Here is an 18,124-nt window from a genome sequence, read left to right as displayed (position 1 = left end):
TTGTTTCGCCTCCTCTCTGCTTTGAAGACAGAGGCATAAATGGAGAGAGCTCAGCGAGGTGCATCAAGTCAGCTGGAAAAACTTCACTCACACCGGAAGTCACAACTTTTGTATGAGGTATAGTGATTTTTGTTCTCCTTTTAACAGAAACTATAAAAAAATAACAGGTTAATAAAATATAATTAGTGTATCATACAAAGCAATGGAAACAACCACTTGTGTGAGAAAATCAACAGCAATGAAAATAAAATATTAATGAAAATAAATGATCTAACTTTCATAATAAAAAAACGGGTAATTAATCTGAAACTGACATTTCACTGGCTGCTGAGGGGTACCCAACTAGTTTATAAGATAGTCTTACTTAATCTATTGTTGTGCTGGCTTGCTCCAAGATATATTACACACAACCGAGCACAGTAGAGTATTAAGTCAATTTAAAGGAAGGGAAAATATAAATATAAAGTGTATATGTAGTAAATGCAGACCCAGTGCCTGAAACAGCAACACAAATTATATCACAATAAGTTCCATGGGACAGAAAAACTGTACTGAAGTAGAAACACACATGCGCTAGCCTGTACACTTTTAATATAGTAATAATATTGTTTCCCTTTTTTCAAAGTTAACAATAGTTGGTCATTTATTTTCATCATTTTGGCGTATCATCGGTTTACTGTGAAAGTGCTGGCAGGAAGTAGTGTGTGTGCCTGTGTGTGCTGACAGTGGTCTGTGGATCAAACGCGGTGGTTCCTCCAGTCGCACTGACGGAGCTCCGGCTGCTCTCACGGGTTCTCCTCTGTCTGGATACCTCAGCCCGGCTCCTTTCTACACTTCCTTCTCTGGATTATATTCATCTGATGGTTTTCAACTCCACCTCGATGCATAGAAATGGGTAAACTGCACTCCAAACATGGTGAGCTCCATTAGTCCTCAGAGAAAATCACGGCCACACTTTGTCCCTCTGCCGCCGCGACACTTTCTAACAACACTATGTCATTGTTTTGTGTCTTGTCTTCCCCTTGTCTTTCTCTCCCACAGCCGCTATTTGTAAACCGAGGGAGAGTCCGGAAGGTAAGAGCGCCCGTCCTCCCCGTGCCTCACTTTTTCACACATGTCCTCTCAGTTTTCACTCCGGACTCTCACCAGAGTCCGGGTGCCTTATTTTTTGAAGATGGACAAACTCGGTAGAGAGTAACGCGGCTCTTCTTTGTCTCCAGGCGGCAGCTTCGTAGTGAACGCGTGTTTGGCGCGGAAGGGACTGGACGACTGGCTCGTGAAGCAGAAGTACTACTGCACGAGCTCTCGCCTCGAGCGGCAGGACTGTCACCACAGGGGAGGCTGCGGCTTGACGGCACGGGTGAGTACCACGCCGTCCCCGAGCTCCGCGTCCTTCCACCGGGGGAGGCAGCGGATTGGGAAATGCGTCCCCAAGGGCTGACTCGTCCCGCCGCGGTGCTCGTCCGCATTTCTCCCGAGAAACGAGGAGGGTTGTCGGTGCGATTTTGCAGTGATGTTGAACCGGAGCTACGTGGAGGCTCCGGTGTGGCTTCCACTCAAAGTCCGGACTAACTTTGTCCAGGCTTTCAAACTTTAACCAGCCGTCTATTCACGTTGGCTGCACTAGTGAGTTGAAGGTTCACACACAATAAACTGCATGAGCACAAACTCTTGAAGTGGACCGCATAAACACCTCGTTTCGGCGAGGCTGCTTTCAGACGTGATCTGAACTCCGGATATTCTCCTGAAAATGTCAGAAAATGTTGTACATGGGAACGCAAATGTCCAAATCAGTTGCTGCCGACATTCTCTTAAGTTTCTCCTGCCTTCCCCCTGGTGACAACTCTGAACACCTAACACCTAATTGTTGTGTCTGTAAAGGTGCTTGCAGATATCCTTTGAGCTCCGGATTTTCTCCTGAAATTATCCGGAACGGTTTTATGTTAGAACGCTAATGTCCGAATCTGTTGCTGCGGAGAAGATCTCCAGACACTGTGTTACTGTGTCTGTGAAGATGCTTCCACACATGCACTGAACTCTGGACATAAGAGTACAGCAGGAGATTCTCCAGTGAATCCCCTGCGAGTGAGTAGGCGCATTGAGGACTTTTCTAGATGTCAGCTTGAAAAGACAATGAGATTCCAGAGCTTTTGGCAACGACGGCCGACATTGCTGCTGTTGTGATGCAAACAAAAACATGTGATCTCTGCATTCAATCTAATACGTTTCGCCTCGCCTGAACGCTCCTGACAAATTTCTGTTGTTGCAAATGTGTCCGACCCAAACCGTCTCCTGCTTTTGGTCTTTATACGTGAAAGGCGAACTCCGGAGAAAGTCTGAACTCCATTGTGCTGACTGGTTTGAAAACTGCTTTAAAGTTTCTGTTTCATGGTGAAAATTTGACAAGATTATATTTAACACTCCTTTAGGTGAGATTCATCTGGTCGGGCAGGGAACACACGTTGGTCTCATTGTGTGCTCTGATCAGAGGGATTTCTACAGGTAACAATAGATCAAGTCTTGATTTGAAAGCATTGCCGTGTGGCAGACTGGTGACAAGTGCGGATTGTGAATGCTGGGGAGAAGTGTCGGGGGTCATGCTTGTTTTGTATTTTGGCACTGGTGTAAACACTGCATTTGTTAAGTGCTGAAATCCTTTGGAACTGCTTCAGAGGAGCCTTAAGCCTCTTTGGTTAGTGATGCCTTCCTCAAAGGCAGAAATGTTTGAGGAATTAGAGCCCATCAAGGGGAAAAAAGAAAAATCAGTTCCTCCACCCACAATCCAGCGACTTTGAACAGAAATGCATCTATCTATTGAATGCAGCCTAGACTCCAGGAGCTCAGGCATTTTCAACACACCAGTGTACCTCCTGTGACCCCCCCCCCCCCCCCCCCCCACAAGTTTCCCTTTAAAATGCTCGAAAGCTCCTTTTAGCTGCTTGTCATTTTGAAAAAGACTAGACTCCCACAGTTGGTCTTATTTTGTCTTTCTTTCCCTCTCATCATGCAGCACTTCGCGTGTTCAGGTCACATTATACCATCATGTATTTAAACTCATTATCGTGCGAGCAGGACACAACTGTGTTGGCTAGAATGGATTCTTGGGAATATTAGACTTTGGGTTGAGGATTTTTCTGCATTCTGGTGAGGAGGAGGCCAACAGCTAACTTGAGGAAGTCTTAGGCAACAGGAAAAGTCACGTCTAAAGTCCACCGTCGTGTTGTTGTCTGCTGGAAGGCGCTCAAGCTTCTGTTTACCTGAAGAGCAGTCGCAGTGTAGCATGGCACAGGTGCTTTAAACTCCTGGCAGAAGTTTGTCATTGCCGAGTGTCGGGAGGTTACTATCTTTGCATGTTGGGCCCACATCCTGACATGCCCGAAGCTGCAGTAAACGTCACATAGTAACAGGATCCCGCTCACAGTAGACGCTGTGTCTGCAGGATGTTTTTTGAGACGGACTTGATGAGGAGCCACAGAAAATATGTATGTTTTTTAGAGCGTGTTGATGCTTGTACGGCAGAAAAGCTACGCGGTCACTTACTGTATGTTTTCAGTGGTATTCATACGCTTAGGGCTTTTATTATTTATACCCACATTATTGCCATGCAATTACCAGACATTATGACCACAAAAACAAACTTTTATTTTTGGCTCCTGGAGTTATTTATTTTCCTCTTTTCCTTATGACTTTGTTTTGGCCCAGGATGGAACAGCAGCCATCTGAAGATTTTGGATGTTTTAGAATAAGTTAGAGTTACTAGAGTTTAGTTGGTGTAAATAATGTATGACTGGGTGGCTAATGTTTTTTTTTTTAGCTCAATGGGCGAACTTATAAAAAATGTGTTTCCATCCTCAAAATTCTAATTATTTAGTTCTGGACTTAAGAAGTCGATCCAGAATCTAAGATGTTTATTTTTAAAGAATGAACCATATGTTTGCTTCTTGCTGTGTTACCTAGAACAATTCTATACATATCTGAAGTCAAGGTTTTTATCAGATTCACGCTTAGAGGGTAACACATTTAGCTAATGTGGACGTTGATATTGTAACAATCAAATATCCAAGGCTTTGGCTATCTGCGTCTGATTGTGAGAGAATTCCATGTTGAGTATATTTACACATGCTTAGAATGTTCTGAATACAACAGCCAGTTTTCCCTTTTTAACAAGGTGGCACCACCTCTGCAGCGCAGAGTTGAGTTGTAATCTACAACATAAAACAAATTGTTAGTTCTTCTACAAGATCCCTAAATATGTGTTGTATTTAGATATTCCTCTTAGCAGCAGGATGAGTGATGATCATTGCTAGGGGGAGTATAACATTTCTGTTCCCCTGTGAATTTGTATCATACCGTTGATAAATAGTTTCATCAAACTGATCAGTCAGATACAACAGCACAATGAGATATTGCTTTAATGGCATAGGCCTGGATAAAAAAAAGCTATGTTGTTATTCAAAAATATATCTTTCAACATTACAATTTGCAAGATAAAGTTATTTTGGTAATTCTGTTGCTTTCTTATATAAATATCTTAACCACATAAATTCCATGTTGGAAAGTTGTGTTACTTTAAAAAAAAAAGACACTAAAATTATTATTAAATCATTTCAACAATCTTAGCGCTCTGTGAAAAGGTATTTTAGAGCTTGACCCCACAGTGCCCTCAGATAAAGACAGAGGCTAACGTCTTAGGTAAGAGAATGTGAGTCAACTCACTTAGCTTTAAAAGCTGTCTTCATTGTATAGAATACCTGGTGAGACCGTTATTTATATCCGCTGTTCTCTGAGCCCCCCTTCCAGCTGAACTGGGTACCAGGAGAATGTGGGTCGGGTGTCAACAGTGGGGAGTCCACGCTTGGAATTCCTTTGATCCAGCCTTTTCCAAGTCGTATTCCCTGCAGGAACAATGCCATTTTTAGGGAAGTCATTGTTTTGCAGAGCTGTTCGTATTAAGAGGTTGTCTTCATCAATGGGTTCAGATTGAAATTGTGGCTGAGCAGTAACAGATAGACTGAGACACATAGATGCTCTTGAATGCTTAAGCCTCATGTACACTACTGTGAGAACAGAATTACTACTAACACTAAAACAAACATGCCAGGCCAGAAGGTGGCGATAAAGTCTATATCAACGATCCGTCAAATACCAGAGAAGAAAGCTTTAGTACAAGTAATATTGGGCGAGGCAGATGCCTGTGAACACCAGTAATGTGGTGCAGTGATGCTAAATTTAGATGCAAATTTGTAAATAGACCAAGCAGTGTGAACCAAATGGAGAGAAACTGGTATACAGCTGCCATTGTTTGTTTAGCAGAATATCTGCATTACTGTGGACGGGGTGTTAATTATTTTTCCATGCACACCCTGTACCCATTCATGAGTTGTGTCGTCAGACGCAGTGTTCAGTGAGGGAGCGAGTGAGTGAGTGGTGTGGGCAGGTGGATCTGTGGGTCGGGGATCCTGGTCATGTGAGCCTGGGCACACTTTCTCCCCTGTGTACAGCATGGTGTCTACACCTACCCATTCATTTGATATGCTATGTGTACCCTGTAGAATTATGTTGCTGACATCAATGCTGATAGGGGCACATGTTTCAACCGACTGGGGGGTTCAAATTTCTGGTGGCAAGTTTCTGAGGTGGCCTGTCTAGGCATCGGATGAAAAAGAGGTATTATGTTTGTCACATGTCATGACTAACTTCAGAAATAATCAGCTTTGATGGTTATTCCTCACAAAGTTACATCGTTGTGTTCTTAAATCCCCCTCCCCCTCCCCCTCCTCTGGTTCTCCCCTCTCCTCCCTTGTCCCCTCCTAGCCTCCATCTGTTTCTTGCGTTTGCCCTGTGGCCGTGTTGGCCGAGTCTGCATTTGAAGTGTGGGCAACGCATTGGGGTGTTTGTTGTGACATTGATGGCTCCTCCTCCGCTGTGAAGCCCTACCCTTTGTGTAGTTAAGGTGACCCCTCCGACTCAAGTCCTCCCAAGCTGCTGCTCTGACAATTCCAAAGCTCCCATTTCTTTCTTCAACTTCCATCAACTTATATGGAATTTAGACAAAATCAAAAGGTGCGCCTGACGACAGAATTCGACTCAAAAGTGAATCACAGTGGAACTTCTGCCCCCAACTCCATTGTCTTGCAGTTGGTTGCCAGCTCTTTGATTTTTTAGTTTTTATAAAAGTGGAGAGTTTTTTTGGAAGTGGGCCTAAAGCTTTTAAACGCATTCCCTCAGCCTCCAAGTCTGATAAAAGACATGGCAGGTTTTGCACCCCCTTGATTTTTTTTTTTTTTTTTGCTTCTACTCTTGTGCTTTTTCTCTCCTTGTCGTTTTCACAAAGCAAAGGCCCTTGCCTAGAAGCTGAAAGCACCTTTCATGCAGACTCCTCTTCCGCTTTCTCTCCATCTTTCTGTCTTCACCCTATGCGTTTTCTTTTCCCACCGGCTGGCCTCTTGTGCGTGCTGCGTGACGTATGCTCCTCTCCCATCGGGCTCTACCCCCTCTGTGCTCCCAAGGGACCAAGGGCCTGTTGTTGCTCTTTGAAGAGGCTGGGAGAAAAGTTTGGACCCACACTCTAAAGAGAAGAAAAGCCGTAGCCTTTGGGGAGGAGGGGTAGCACCTGGCCATAGAGGGGCTCTGTGATTTTTGTTTTTTTTCCCATGAGAAGATGGGGTTGAAGTCTTGGGCTGATGTCAGTATAGCTTGGGGACCGGGAGGTCGAGAACATGCAGGTGGCTTTAATGTCACATCCGGCATCGTGTGTCACATAGATTATTCAACGCTGGGGGAGTTTGTCCTGTGTGACAAAGCTGTGGCTGTGAATTATGACTTCTAGTAAGGATTGTTTAAGGAAAGGCTAGACCGATACTGGATAATTGGGGCCATTACTGAAGGAAGTAAAATATGTATGTATGTATGCATTTCATTATTTTGTTCCCCTGCTCCGGGACAAAGGAAATCGGCAAGTAACTGCCTGGTAGTATTTGGGACAAACGCTATCTCTCTTTGTATAATATTTATCTATGTATGCTTTTTCACAATTTTAAAATTTCCCTTAGCATATTTTTGTGCATTTAAATTATGTAAAAAAGTTTATATGTCACATCATGTAAAAAAATATTTGTACCAATATGATCAAATATATCTCTGATAGGCCAGTATGCATCCATGTATGCATCCATCCATCCATCCTTTGAGGGTCACAGAGGTGTGGGTGGGTTGGGTGGAGAGCATTGACTGACAGGTGGTGATCACCCCGGACAGGTCCCAAGCAGATCTGGGATTCACTCTTACCCGTGTTTGTTTGCCACTGTCAATGCTCAGATTTTATTGATAAACACTGTATTGGATTATATTGTGTAGTTCCAGTGGTATCAATTATTAAATAACTACCACCATATCTTTAAAGTTAGTAAAAACACACCTTATTTTAGATAATTGTGATTACCGGTTTGTGTCATTACAAATTAAACAGTCTTTGGTGTTTTCATTGTGCGTGAAGTGCTGCTAATGAATGTGCACGTCTATACATGTACTTTTATATGTATATGCATGTATACATATAAACAATCTGTATGTTTGCAGACAGCTGTTCAGAAGCACTCCAGAGATGAAAGGCTTGTGCGGGAATGTGCTCTGCATCTCCGGGGATTAGCAGCTGAGATTTTGCTTTGTTTCCCTGAAATCTACACTCAATTTGGAGCAACGGATAGCTGTTGATCAAAGGGTCTCTCACCACCCCTTCCAAACTTACATCTAGGCTGCAGGGTTTTGTTCTACAGTTGAGGGTGGCTTTTATTAAAAACATTCTAAGGGATAGTTTGGTTTTTAGAAGATGTATATAGTCGCTGTCAGTTTGCCTCGTCCCAGACTTAAATGGCTTGCAATTGCAAAGCAATTGCCTAGTAATACTTTAAATAGTGTGATAACCTGTCTAAATACAGAGTTTGTCTAAATGACATCATCGTCTTTGCGGCAATGCCCACATATCTTAACCCTTTTGATGTGGGTGCAAATGTTTGAGACTCTAATTTATGTTGAAAAGCATCAGAAAAGTGTTTACTCTCAGGAAGGAGAGTCATTTAACTTATAAATATTTAGTTATTAATGGTTGCATGCACCCAATATGTTTGATCAAGGACTTCCCTGACGAAGGATAATTCATTTAATGGATTAATGCTAATTTAAATTGTTCAAGTAGATCTGCAATAAACGCATCACAACTGGCTGCCTGAAACGCTGTGACGCTCTGGGAGGAACTCTAGGTGACTTGGACTCCTGTGGTGGCGCTGAGCTCCCCTGAGCTTTCTGTTGGAGCTTGGTGCCCATTTTAATCACCCACTTAAAAGGCTCTGCTGAAGTGGGTGTTTAAGTGTTTAAACCCTGAATAATTCTCTCTTGTTTGTTTATCAGGTTCCCCCGCGGGTTGAGCCATGGCCTGTACAGCAAGTGCTGAATAGTTTGACTGAGCACTCAGAGTGGCTCTCAAATAAGACAAGACAACATCTGCATAAAACTGCTATCAAGCTCTCATGTCAACACACACGGAAGTGTGCATGTTCGCTCATGGTCCATGAAGCACACAGGCACCATACATTTTCCAGCCAAAAATGGCAAATAATCGTTTCAACTCGATTATAGTAGTTTAGAGATCGTTTGACCCCATAATCGAAATCACGATTAAATTTCGATTAATCGAGCATCGCTAATGCAGATATTACCCATTTGTTTACTCTAATATGTGAATCCATTTATCACTGCTAACAGACACAGTGTCCCAGCGTGGTTCCTTGCCACTTGTTTTTCTTACAAACTAGAAGTAAGGAAATGCCAGTGATGGACTCCACAGCTTCCTCAGGCCCTGCTGTTGTATTTATTCTCCTTGGGTTATAGAGCTTTGGTGACCGGGGCTCGAAGGCCACCTGAGGTAGAGGGAATAGAGGAAGTGGATTTAGGTAAACAGAGTTGGGAGAGCATTGTGCCTCCCACAGACAGAGGTTCCAGGGCTCTTCAGCTCTTCCTGTGGCGCCAGGGCTGGAGGAGGTCTGGATTGTGTTTTCGGGGATGTTTTTGGTGGAAGGAAAGCTAAACAGAGGAGCGGCCCTGGTGAAAGGAAAGCTGCCCTCCCCTGGTGTGTTTATGCTCCACAGGTGCCGCAACCCAAAGAGGACCTCACCCGGTAGACTCTCAACCATACAGGCCAACCTTGTGCTCCCCTAAGAGCCATTTGCCCTGTCCGTCACACTCACACTCCCCCAACCATGCTTGCTCAAGTTTGGGATGAAAACAGCTTCTTTTGACTATAGTCTTTAGGAGACTGCAAATTGTCATTATGCTCCCTAAGGCTCACAAAAAACTTTTAAAATTTGACTAGGTTTTACAAGTGAATGTATTTCCACTTGAACTTTATTTTTTTATAAGCTTTTGTCTCAATCAGAGGTGTACAGTGTTGCTATATACTTTTATGGATAAAGCATCTTCTCAGTTTTTTGTCAAGAGTTTTGTCCTACATGCACATGGTGTGATTCTTTCACTTATATTAAAGACTTAAGACAATATAACAGAGCTGCAGGTACGAGATTGTTGAGTAAATTCAGCAAGATTAAATGGACTGAGCATGTATGGCTTAGGTTTTTCAAAAACATTTTTAACATGTTAATCTATGACTAAGCACTGGTATTAGCATTTAGTTGCAGTTTACTCAATCACAAGTTTATTGCAGTGAGCAGTGACACAAGCCACTCATTCCCGTCAGCTATGAATAGAAACGTGCCGCTGGCACCAGCATAGTTGTATATAGTAGTTGAAGTGTCTATTTCTGCTGCTATGTTTACTTGCTAAGCTGAAACACTCACTGTAATTATAGAGATTTTCGTTCCACAGTTTAAAGGTCAGATGTGAGGGATGTTTAGAGGTAGTGGCTTGTGGCTGGCAGGATGTCTGCTCCAAATATAGTGTGTGTGTGTGTGCGCGCATGTATAGGAGAGTGTATGGATATGTCTGCACAGGCACAGAGGACGAATGGCCACCTTGGTGTTGAGGTCAGTTCCATCTAGTCAACATGCACGCGTCAGAGGTTTTCTTAACAGCCACCTGTCACTTGGAGCTCTGCTGTTGATAGCAGTTACAAGGTTTTTTGAATAAATCTTACTGACCATGTAATTTAGATGAGGGGTCGAAATCCAAATGTAAAGATACGATTTTAAGTAATGTCCTCATCTACATTTTGCATCTCTTTCACCATGTGTATTTTGGTTCGACTGAATCTGCTCTGAATTTTGAGTGAAAACCATTGTCTGTCATGTGTATTCCAGCTTTAAAGCTACTGTGTCCTGGCTGGATCAGATGATATAAACCACTGAGGAAACTTTAATCCTAAACTGATTTGTCCTTTGAATTAAAAACATTGCAAACTCAAAAGATCGTCTATTGGCTTTACATAAGAGAATTTTAGATAACATAATCTTTTGAGTTTAAAAAAACAACTGAATATCAAGTATTTTACCAGTATGAATACTGTATAATATTTTATAATGAGATGCTTTACGCTGTAGCAAGTGACATGATGGGCTCCAGAGAAGTTTCCATTATTCGGCTGTGGAAGAAGGTTGACGAGCCTGTCACTTTCATGCTGCCCTCGAGGTAGACTTCCCGACTAAAACACTGTTCCTCCCACACTTTGGAGCACTTGAGATTGGCGTCTAAAGCCACCCAGACGACTAAAGCACTGTCTGTCCTCAAAGAGAGCTTTGACTAATTGCTAAGACCCTCTAGACATAGTGTAGCGCACTCAGTGTTAAAACGTAACACTTGGATCCTTAAGCAGGGAAGCAGGCATGCTGTCAACCATGTGTGTTGAATGTATAATCCATCCTATTTCTGCAGAAAAGATTGACACAAATGCACACACTATGTAAGCCCATGTTAAGTCAGCTGGACCGCTCTGCCATTTTTGCCAAGGAAGTTAAAGGTAGCAGAGTGAACTAACTCCCCACATGAATTGTGAGATATCCTGTTCCTGCCCCTCGAGCTTTTGGCGATGAGGTGTGTCATTTTGACTCTCTCTCTCTTCTTCTCTCTTCTTTCTTCTCTTCTCTCTATTTCTCCTTCTTCGGATCTGAACTCTACTCTGAATTAAGAGGGCCCTAACTCTGTGATTTGTTACTCTTGGCACGCGGAGACTACCTGTAAATCAAGGCCAAGCGACAGGCTGTCTCCATTCCCTCCCAGTCCATAGCTTCCTCTTGGGAATGCAAGGTCCCAAATTGGAGTTCATTGGCTGCTGGAGAATGTTTTCAGGATTCATCTCTAGCTCAGTTTCCCCATTAACTCTCTGAGTCACAATTTAGGAAATAAGAGAGTGACATTGCAAGCTTTTAAACCATAAGCCCTGTGGCACTGGTTATTTATTTTAAGTTTTACCTTAATGTTTTTACTCTTACGACTGTGGTTTTGGTTGGGGGGGGATGACAAAAGCATTGGCCTACCTGGATTATTCCTGGTAAGCCTAATGACCAGTCCAGGCACCCAATAGGTGTGCCTGTGTAATTTGACAACAGCTAGACTCTTGATCTTGACACCTTGTTTCCTAAGAGATAAGGCTTTGATAAACAGTGTGGTAAATGTTAATTGCTGTGGTAACATATTTTTCAAAAGCTAATAAATGCTGTTACCTTGAGTAACAGGTAGGTTTTAGTGCTGGAGGGGCTGGCTGAGTTGTAAAAGCTTATCCTCGCAGGTGTAAAAGTTTTTTAAATGGGTCATTAAAGTGTTGGCCAACTTCACACATAAAACACAAAAAAGGGTAAGGGGGAGGGCGATTACTTCAGATCAGCATGTTTCTGAAGCATAGAGATGAAGGCTGTAAATCTCTGCTAATATTCCACTGAGCCTCTCAGAAGGCAGCCTTTGATGTGGGTGAGGAAATGTGAAAAGCACTGTTTGCAATGTAAATCTGACATGGAGAAATGATTGCTGTCTGGGCACTATCGCTCCACAAAAGGAAGACATCAACAACACGTGCCGTAAAATTCACACATGTACATGAATGTGTTGTTCCAAGACGAATATCTAGCAATATCATTTAGTGTGTGTGTGTGTGTGTGTGTGTGTGTGTGTGTGTGTGTGTGTGTGTGTGTGTGTGTGTGTGTGTGTGTGTGTGTGTGTGTGTGTGTGTGTGTGTGTGTGTGTGTGTGTGTGTGTGTGTGTGTGTGTGTGTGTGTGTGTGTGTGTGTGTGTGTGTGTGTGTGTGTGTGTGTGTGTGTGTGAGATCTCTGCATGACCTGTGTCACGGACTGAAGCTAACACAGTAATCCCTCTGGCATGCTCAGTTTTCTCAACCCCTCCAGTCTTGGTGTTGCTGACGATGCACACTTTAATCATAGAGCTGCTTCCTCCAACCTGCCTGGTGATGGATCCCGACTCTGTGGCTATAATTTCCTTCCTGGGGTGCAGGAAGAGGAGTGGGTGTGCCGTGACTGAGAGGTGTCAGACATTGGGCAGCTGTGTCTGCACAGAAGGGGCCTGTCTTTGATTCTCCCTAGGAGATGTCAAACCCCCTTTTTCCAGCAATAGTTTAAGGATTGCTAATCCAGTTGTTTGTCCTCTCAAATGATTGGTCTTCAAGGTACAAAGTCAAAGTAGACAAAGTGGTTGAGATGCAGAAGAGAACAATTTGCAGCCTACATGTGGCTTCTAAGCTGGTTATTGCACCCACTTGATAATATCTTCTCACTGGATTAATCCCCTTATAGTTATTTTTTTTGGCAAGTGCAGCTCAGATTTTTGTTAGATTATTTCTTAGATTTACAGCATCCACCAGGTAGTAGTGTATGTTATGTTAATAGTTAATGTGAGGGGCTCAACATCAAAGGGTTTACAATCTGTGACCTCGAGAAAGGCGTTGAATTTCTTATCAAAGGCTTTAAAATCACAGCAGTTTTGACTTCCTCTTGGCGCTGCAGCCGTCTCATGAGATCAGTTTTATCCATTTGTTCGTTTTGTTGTGAAGCTCTGACATTGTATACTAGCAAACATCTGTTTCACCGGAGGAAAGTCAATTGACCACCTCAGTGTATCATGTGATGATGATGGTGATAATGATGATAGGCCCATTGGTCTCTCTGTAAAGCAAAAACAATTCATCTTGTTTTGCTAGAGTGAAATGCAGGGACGTTAATCTGCCATGGCTTTCAGTTTGTAGGTGTTGTCTCAAAATTGGCCCCATCAACCCTCCTCGGTAAATTAGAGCGTCTCGCTTCAGCTCAGTTTTGCTACATGATTATCTGAGATCTTTATTTCATGTGTGAAAACTGATCCCCTTTGAAGCTTCACTCAGAGGCAGCGTGGCGCTTCACTACCTCACATCAACACCCTCTATCTTGGCTCCATCTCTGGGCGTCATGTTTTACTGCTACGTGGTGCTTTGAATGAGACTGCTTAATGTCACTAGAAGGTGAAAGAGGTGCAAAAGACTGGGGCCAGGGTTTAAACTGCCATCTGATGATGACTGGTGGTCCGTTCCAGCAGCAGCAGCACCAGCACCACACTTACCACATATTGCAGGACAGGCACTGCACCAGATTCTAGTAGTTGTGCTGTTCGGCTCTTTTGAAACAGCCTCCAGTGTATCTCAGTTTACTCTTTGGAATGATAGAGGGGGATGGGTATTTCCTCTCCTGAGGTCCTCTGTGAGTAATTCTATGCCTTTAAGCTAATTTGCAGCTCTGAAACTGAGTTTTTTTGTTTTTGTTTTATTTCTCAGTTTTCAACAATGAAGCTGTGTGAACACTAGAGTTTTTGAAAATCCCCATGCTATACAGCTGTTTTCACCATCAGCTATTCATAAACGTTAATTAATGGCTGTAAATGTATGGGACAAAGTACAAACACATGTTGAATGTTCTTAACATACCAGGTACAAGGACAGCTTTCAATGTCCCTTTGAATTTTATCATATGGCCTGTGTCAGTCTAAATGCACATATGCTGATACTGGCCCTCTGTGTGAAGATTATGACAAGAGTGAGCACAACCAATTCACACTTTTCAGTGTATATGGCTGTCGACAACCTCCGCTCTAACCAGTTTGGAAATTTCAGTTGAAGCAGAAATGTACCGCCACTATTCCCAGCATACTCCCTCGTCTCTGTCACTCTTCTTGTCTTTCCTTACACTTGGCTAAAGGCCCTTCTCATGCGCTCCGCTTCCCACTTCATGTCAGCCCCCCTGTTCCGAAACAACGCAGTTCTGAAGGTGATTCCTTGCGGCGGGTGGAGAACGAAAGAGGAGGCACCCAGCCACAGTCCTAATGAGATTTTTCCTGGGTTTTGATGGAGTGCCAGTGGTGCTGCTATTGCTCTAGAGGCCTGCCCCCACTGAGCCCTGGCGCTCGATCAGGGGGAGCTGTCGTCGGCCACATAAATTGTCAGCCTGTGTGGTGGGTCGTGGAGCAAACAGTACAGAGACCAAAAGGCCTTGTGGGATTTTCCCACAATCACATACAAGTACATATTACTTGCACTTTAATGTACCCCTTTGCTTTCAAACCCAGTCACAGAAAGAAATTGGCCCTGTGGGTCCATGTCTGCAGTGCCATGGCAAAGATGACGCTAGAGGCATCTTTTCTGTTAACTTACCAAGTGGGTCTGTGCCAGCATGTGCTCACTGTCTTTCTCTCTTGCAACATGAAGTCTGCAATGCAAGATTCAGTGGCAGACGCTCAAACCATTTTAACCTCATTATATCCAAGGCAGGCTGGTTGAGCACTGTCACTTTTTAGCTGCACCCTGCTCTATATCCGTTCAGGATGTACTCAGTCAATGTTTTATTCATTCCTATTCATGCTGATCAAGAGATCAGTTGGGTCATTTAGCATTATCAGAATCAGAATTATTTTTATTGCCAGGTATATTTGCACATACAGGAAATTGCCTTGGTGTGGTTGGTGCACTTTACAAACAACAAATTAAAAAACAACAATATCGAACAATATAATAGCAATATAAAAAACAACACATCTATTTTGAACAAAAATGTAGTGATTGAAACTGCTGAAGAGATGGAGCCTTGTGAGGTTATCTCCCCTCTCAGAACTGACTAACTTTGTGGATGTAAAGCCAATGGTACAGCTCTCACATCTACACTAATGTGAGGGGTTCAGTAGTTAGATGTCAGAATAGTTTTTAACTAAGACTGTAATTCACACATGTCCATGGGCTTTAATTTTGGGATATATGTATAGAGACGTAGGCCGTAGGGCTGTATGTGTAGCAACATAAGGTTGGACATATTTATGTAAGGTGTGTTAATTACAGTTTATTATATCTTATATCTCAAGCAAGACCCAACAGTCCCCTTAAATTGAATCACGCTGCACCAATTTGAGACACTTAAATATATTGTTTCCCTTAATGTGCCTCATTATGAATTATATAATGGTACAAATTCTCTTGCATTAGTTTTCAGGAAATTCCCTGATCTTGATCCAAGTTTTATGGAAATCTGCTCTTTTTGTGTAATCTTGCTAACAAACTAACCAACAAGCTCAAAGACAACCAGTGAAAACAACCTTCTTCACATAAATAAAGAAAATAGCAATCTCAAATTTGTTTAAACTTCATTTATCAAATAATAGTTGACAAGAATCAGAAAAAGCACTGGTGTTGAATTAGCATCCCCCTGCTGATGGTTTCAGTAAAAAATGAAAACAAACCAAGGAATGTAGAGTGGTCTTTATTCTTAAAAAATAACTTCAGTAAATATTATCATTCTTAAATATGCTAATCTGTCTTTGGGATATCAATATTCATAAAGTCTGGAGTAGATCTGGTTGCCAAGTGATTCCAATGGCCAACCCAAACAGACTCTAAGTCTGGCGAGTGATGTAGGTGGGATGCTGTAATGGTGCAGGCACAGTATGTTCTGTGCTGTAGTCCAGTAATAAATCATTTTCTGTTGAGGTGCTCAAACAACTTAAAACACACAGGGGCCATACAAAGCCTTGTCCCAGAGGCTCAGGAAAAGCTTTGAAGGACCTGGTTGCTGCTGAAAGCAAAAAGCTTCATGCTCTGCTTTCCACAGAACATTTAACATCATGTCTGGAAAATTGTTTTAGCTCATCCCAAGTGCATCAGGGAGATGTTTGTGCCCTGAGGCCAGCCCCTCTGACCGCATCCTCCATAGAAGAGGGAAAGTGACACTTTGCTGAAGCTACGGAGATAAACTTGAGCAAAACACTTATGTACTCCCTATGAATCAGATTATAGTGCTGATAGTTGCTGCAGAGAAGCTTGCGTCCTCACGTTTTCATCGTTTGCATAGACGTTGAGCAATTGGGGGGTGGGGTAACTTCTCCATTGGCTTAAAATGCTCTCCCACAGTGACCTCTGACCCTTGAGCTAGTAAGGGTTCCAGGAAAAGCTCACTATTGGCTCATTGCTTGACCAAAGGGGGATTGATGGCTCTTTTGTGCCTGCAGTTTTACATACATATATAGCATTATGCCTGCATGCCATTTGTTCCAGAAACTAATGAGACCCAATGTCCTCGTCGATAGTGAATCTGAATGATCAGGTCCAACTCTTTGTGGGAGTTACAACCGTAGAGTCTCATCTGTTTTTATTAGCTGGGGAAATTCCTTTCGAGAGGGGTGTTCAGCAGTACAAAAAAGTCAACCTTTTTAATAGTATTCCAGTTTGTCAACATCCTTCAACGCTGTCTTCAGTTTGGTTTATTTCATTACTTTGTCCTTTTCAATGCAACATTTTGACTCTTCACTAGTTGGTAATGTCAGTGTAACTCAATAAGGAAATTGGGAATTTTGCAATATCACTTTTAAACAAAGGACATAAAGGCAGATAGAGGAAATCTTGAACCAGACATGGTGCTGTTTATTACAGCAGCACATTGTGTGTCACCTGTGTGTATACTTCTTTCATGAAAACCTCCCCTTCCCTTGAGTTGGACAAGAAATGGCCTCATTGTTGCACTGACCAATGGACTTGTGGGAAAATCTGAAACTCAAAAGCAAACACCATATTTTTAGGATCATGCATGTTGTCTTTTGGCTCAGGACAATTTAATCAATCTCTCGCAGACAATCTTAAGAGAGCTTATTGAGAGATTTTATACTGTACCTAGAATTCTTAATTAGGGATTAATTCTCTGTGTATTAAATAAAAAATGACATGTAGACTAGTCCATGTTAGTCTAAAGAGTAGAAAACAGTCAAATGCACTCACATTTTAGCACTTTTACCTTTCACAAAGTTAAATGGAAGTTTATCTTGTGCTCAGCTAGATTGACAATAAGTTTTGTGTCTCTAACATGTTGTTTGCCAGATCTGCGGTTTTCATTGATGGAATTGGTCTACTTGAAATAATTAATTTACACATAAATACTACTGATTCCAGATCAGAATGTACACACATGCCAACATGCTTCCCCACACGCACACGTACACAAAAAAATGCGCTATAATTGTCTAGGCTGCCCAGCTCCCACTCCCCGCTTCCATCTCACAAACACACACACACAAACGTACGCAGGCAAGTGTTTATGCGCTTCATGACGGAGCCAAAGTAAAATTGTTTAGTGGACTAATTGCACACATCCCTATACTAAGCAAGAAAAACCAGGATTTACTGCTTCAGAGGGAAGAAAATGTTTTCTTTGTCTTTGGAGATATTGTTGCTTGTGTGTGTGTGTGCGTGTGTAACCCCAGTATACTAATAATACAGTTCGCATTCATCACCACAGACAACGACCAATTAGCACATTCCTCTTCACCCCTCTTCTTGTGTTCTTGGCTGACCCCTCAATAATTTCCAACAATCAAAAAACTACAAATGCATTCAAGTTACTGTTTTTCATGTTTCTATGTGCATTTGTGTCTCTGTGTGTGAGGAAATGAAGGAATTTTGATTGTGGAGAAATCTTATTTTTCTATGGGGACTTATAGATACAGAAGCCAGTCCTCATGTCTAATTTACGGTTATGTGGGTCAGACCCATGACTGTGACCTATCTGAATGGGTCACGCAACCCTTCTTTGTGGACATCTCCAGATCTGGGTGATCACAAGTTGGAGACACCGAGTGTGCAGATGGACAGAAGTAGAGAAAACATAGTTAA

The 18,124-nt window shown here is 42.5% G+C and overlaps 1 protein-coding gene across 1 annotated transcript in view; it reads left to right on the top strand.

The window, feature by feature from the left end:
* The first annotated feature begins 757 nt into the window (after window positions 1-757).
* Window positions 758-18,124, top strand: part of nkd1 (NKD inhibitor of WNT signaling pathway 1) — a 32,587-nt gene continuing 15,220 nt past the window's right edge. Inside the window, exons 1-3 of the mRNA XM_062389022.1 lie at window positions 758-916; window positions 1,042-1,074; window positions 1,221-1,360. Of these exons, the coding sequence (XP_062245006.1) occupies window positions 892-916; window positions 1,042-1,074; window positions 1,221-1,360 (198 nt within the window). The 5' untranslated portion in view covers window positions 758-891. The remainder of the gene's footprint in view (window positions 917-1,041; window positions 1,075-1,220; window positions 1,361-18,124) is intronic.

Source organism: Platichthys flesus, chromosome 1 (assembly GCF_949316205.1).
Source record: "Platichthys flesus chromosome 1, fPlaFle2.1, whole genome shotgun sequence".
In the NCBI taxonomy this organism is placed as follows: Eukaryota; Metazoa; Chordata; class Actinopteri; order Pleuronectiformes; family Pleuronectidae; genus Platichthys; species Platichthys flesus.
This window is presented reverse-complemented; position numbering and strand designations above follow the sequence as displayed.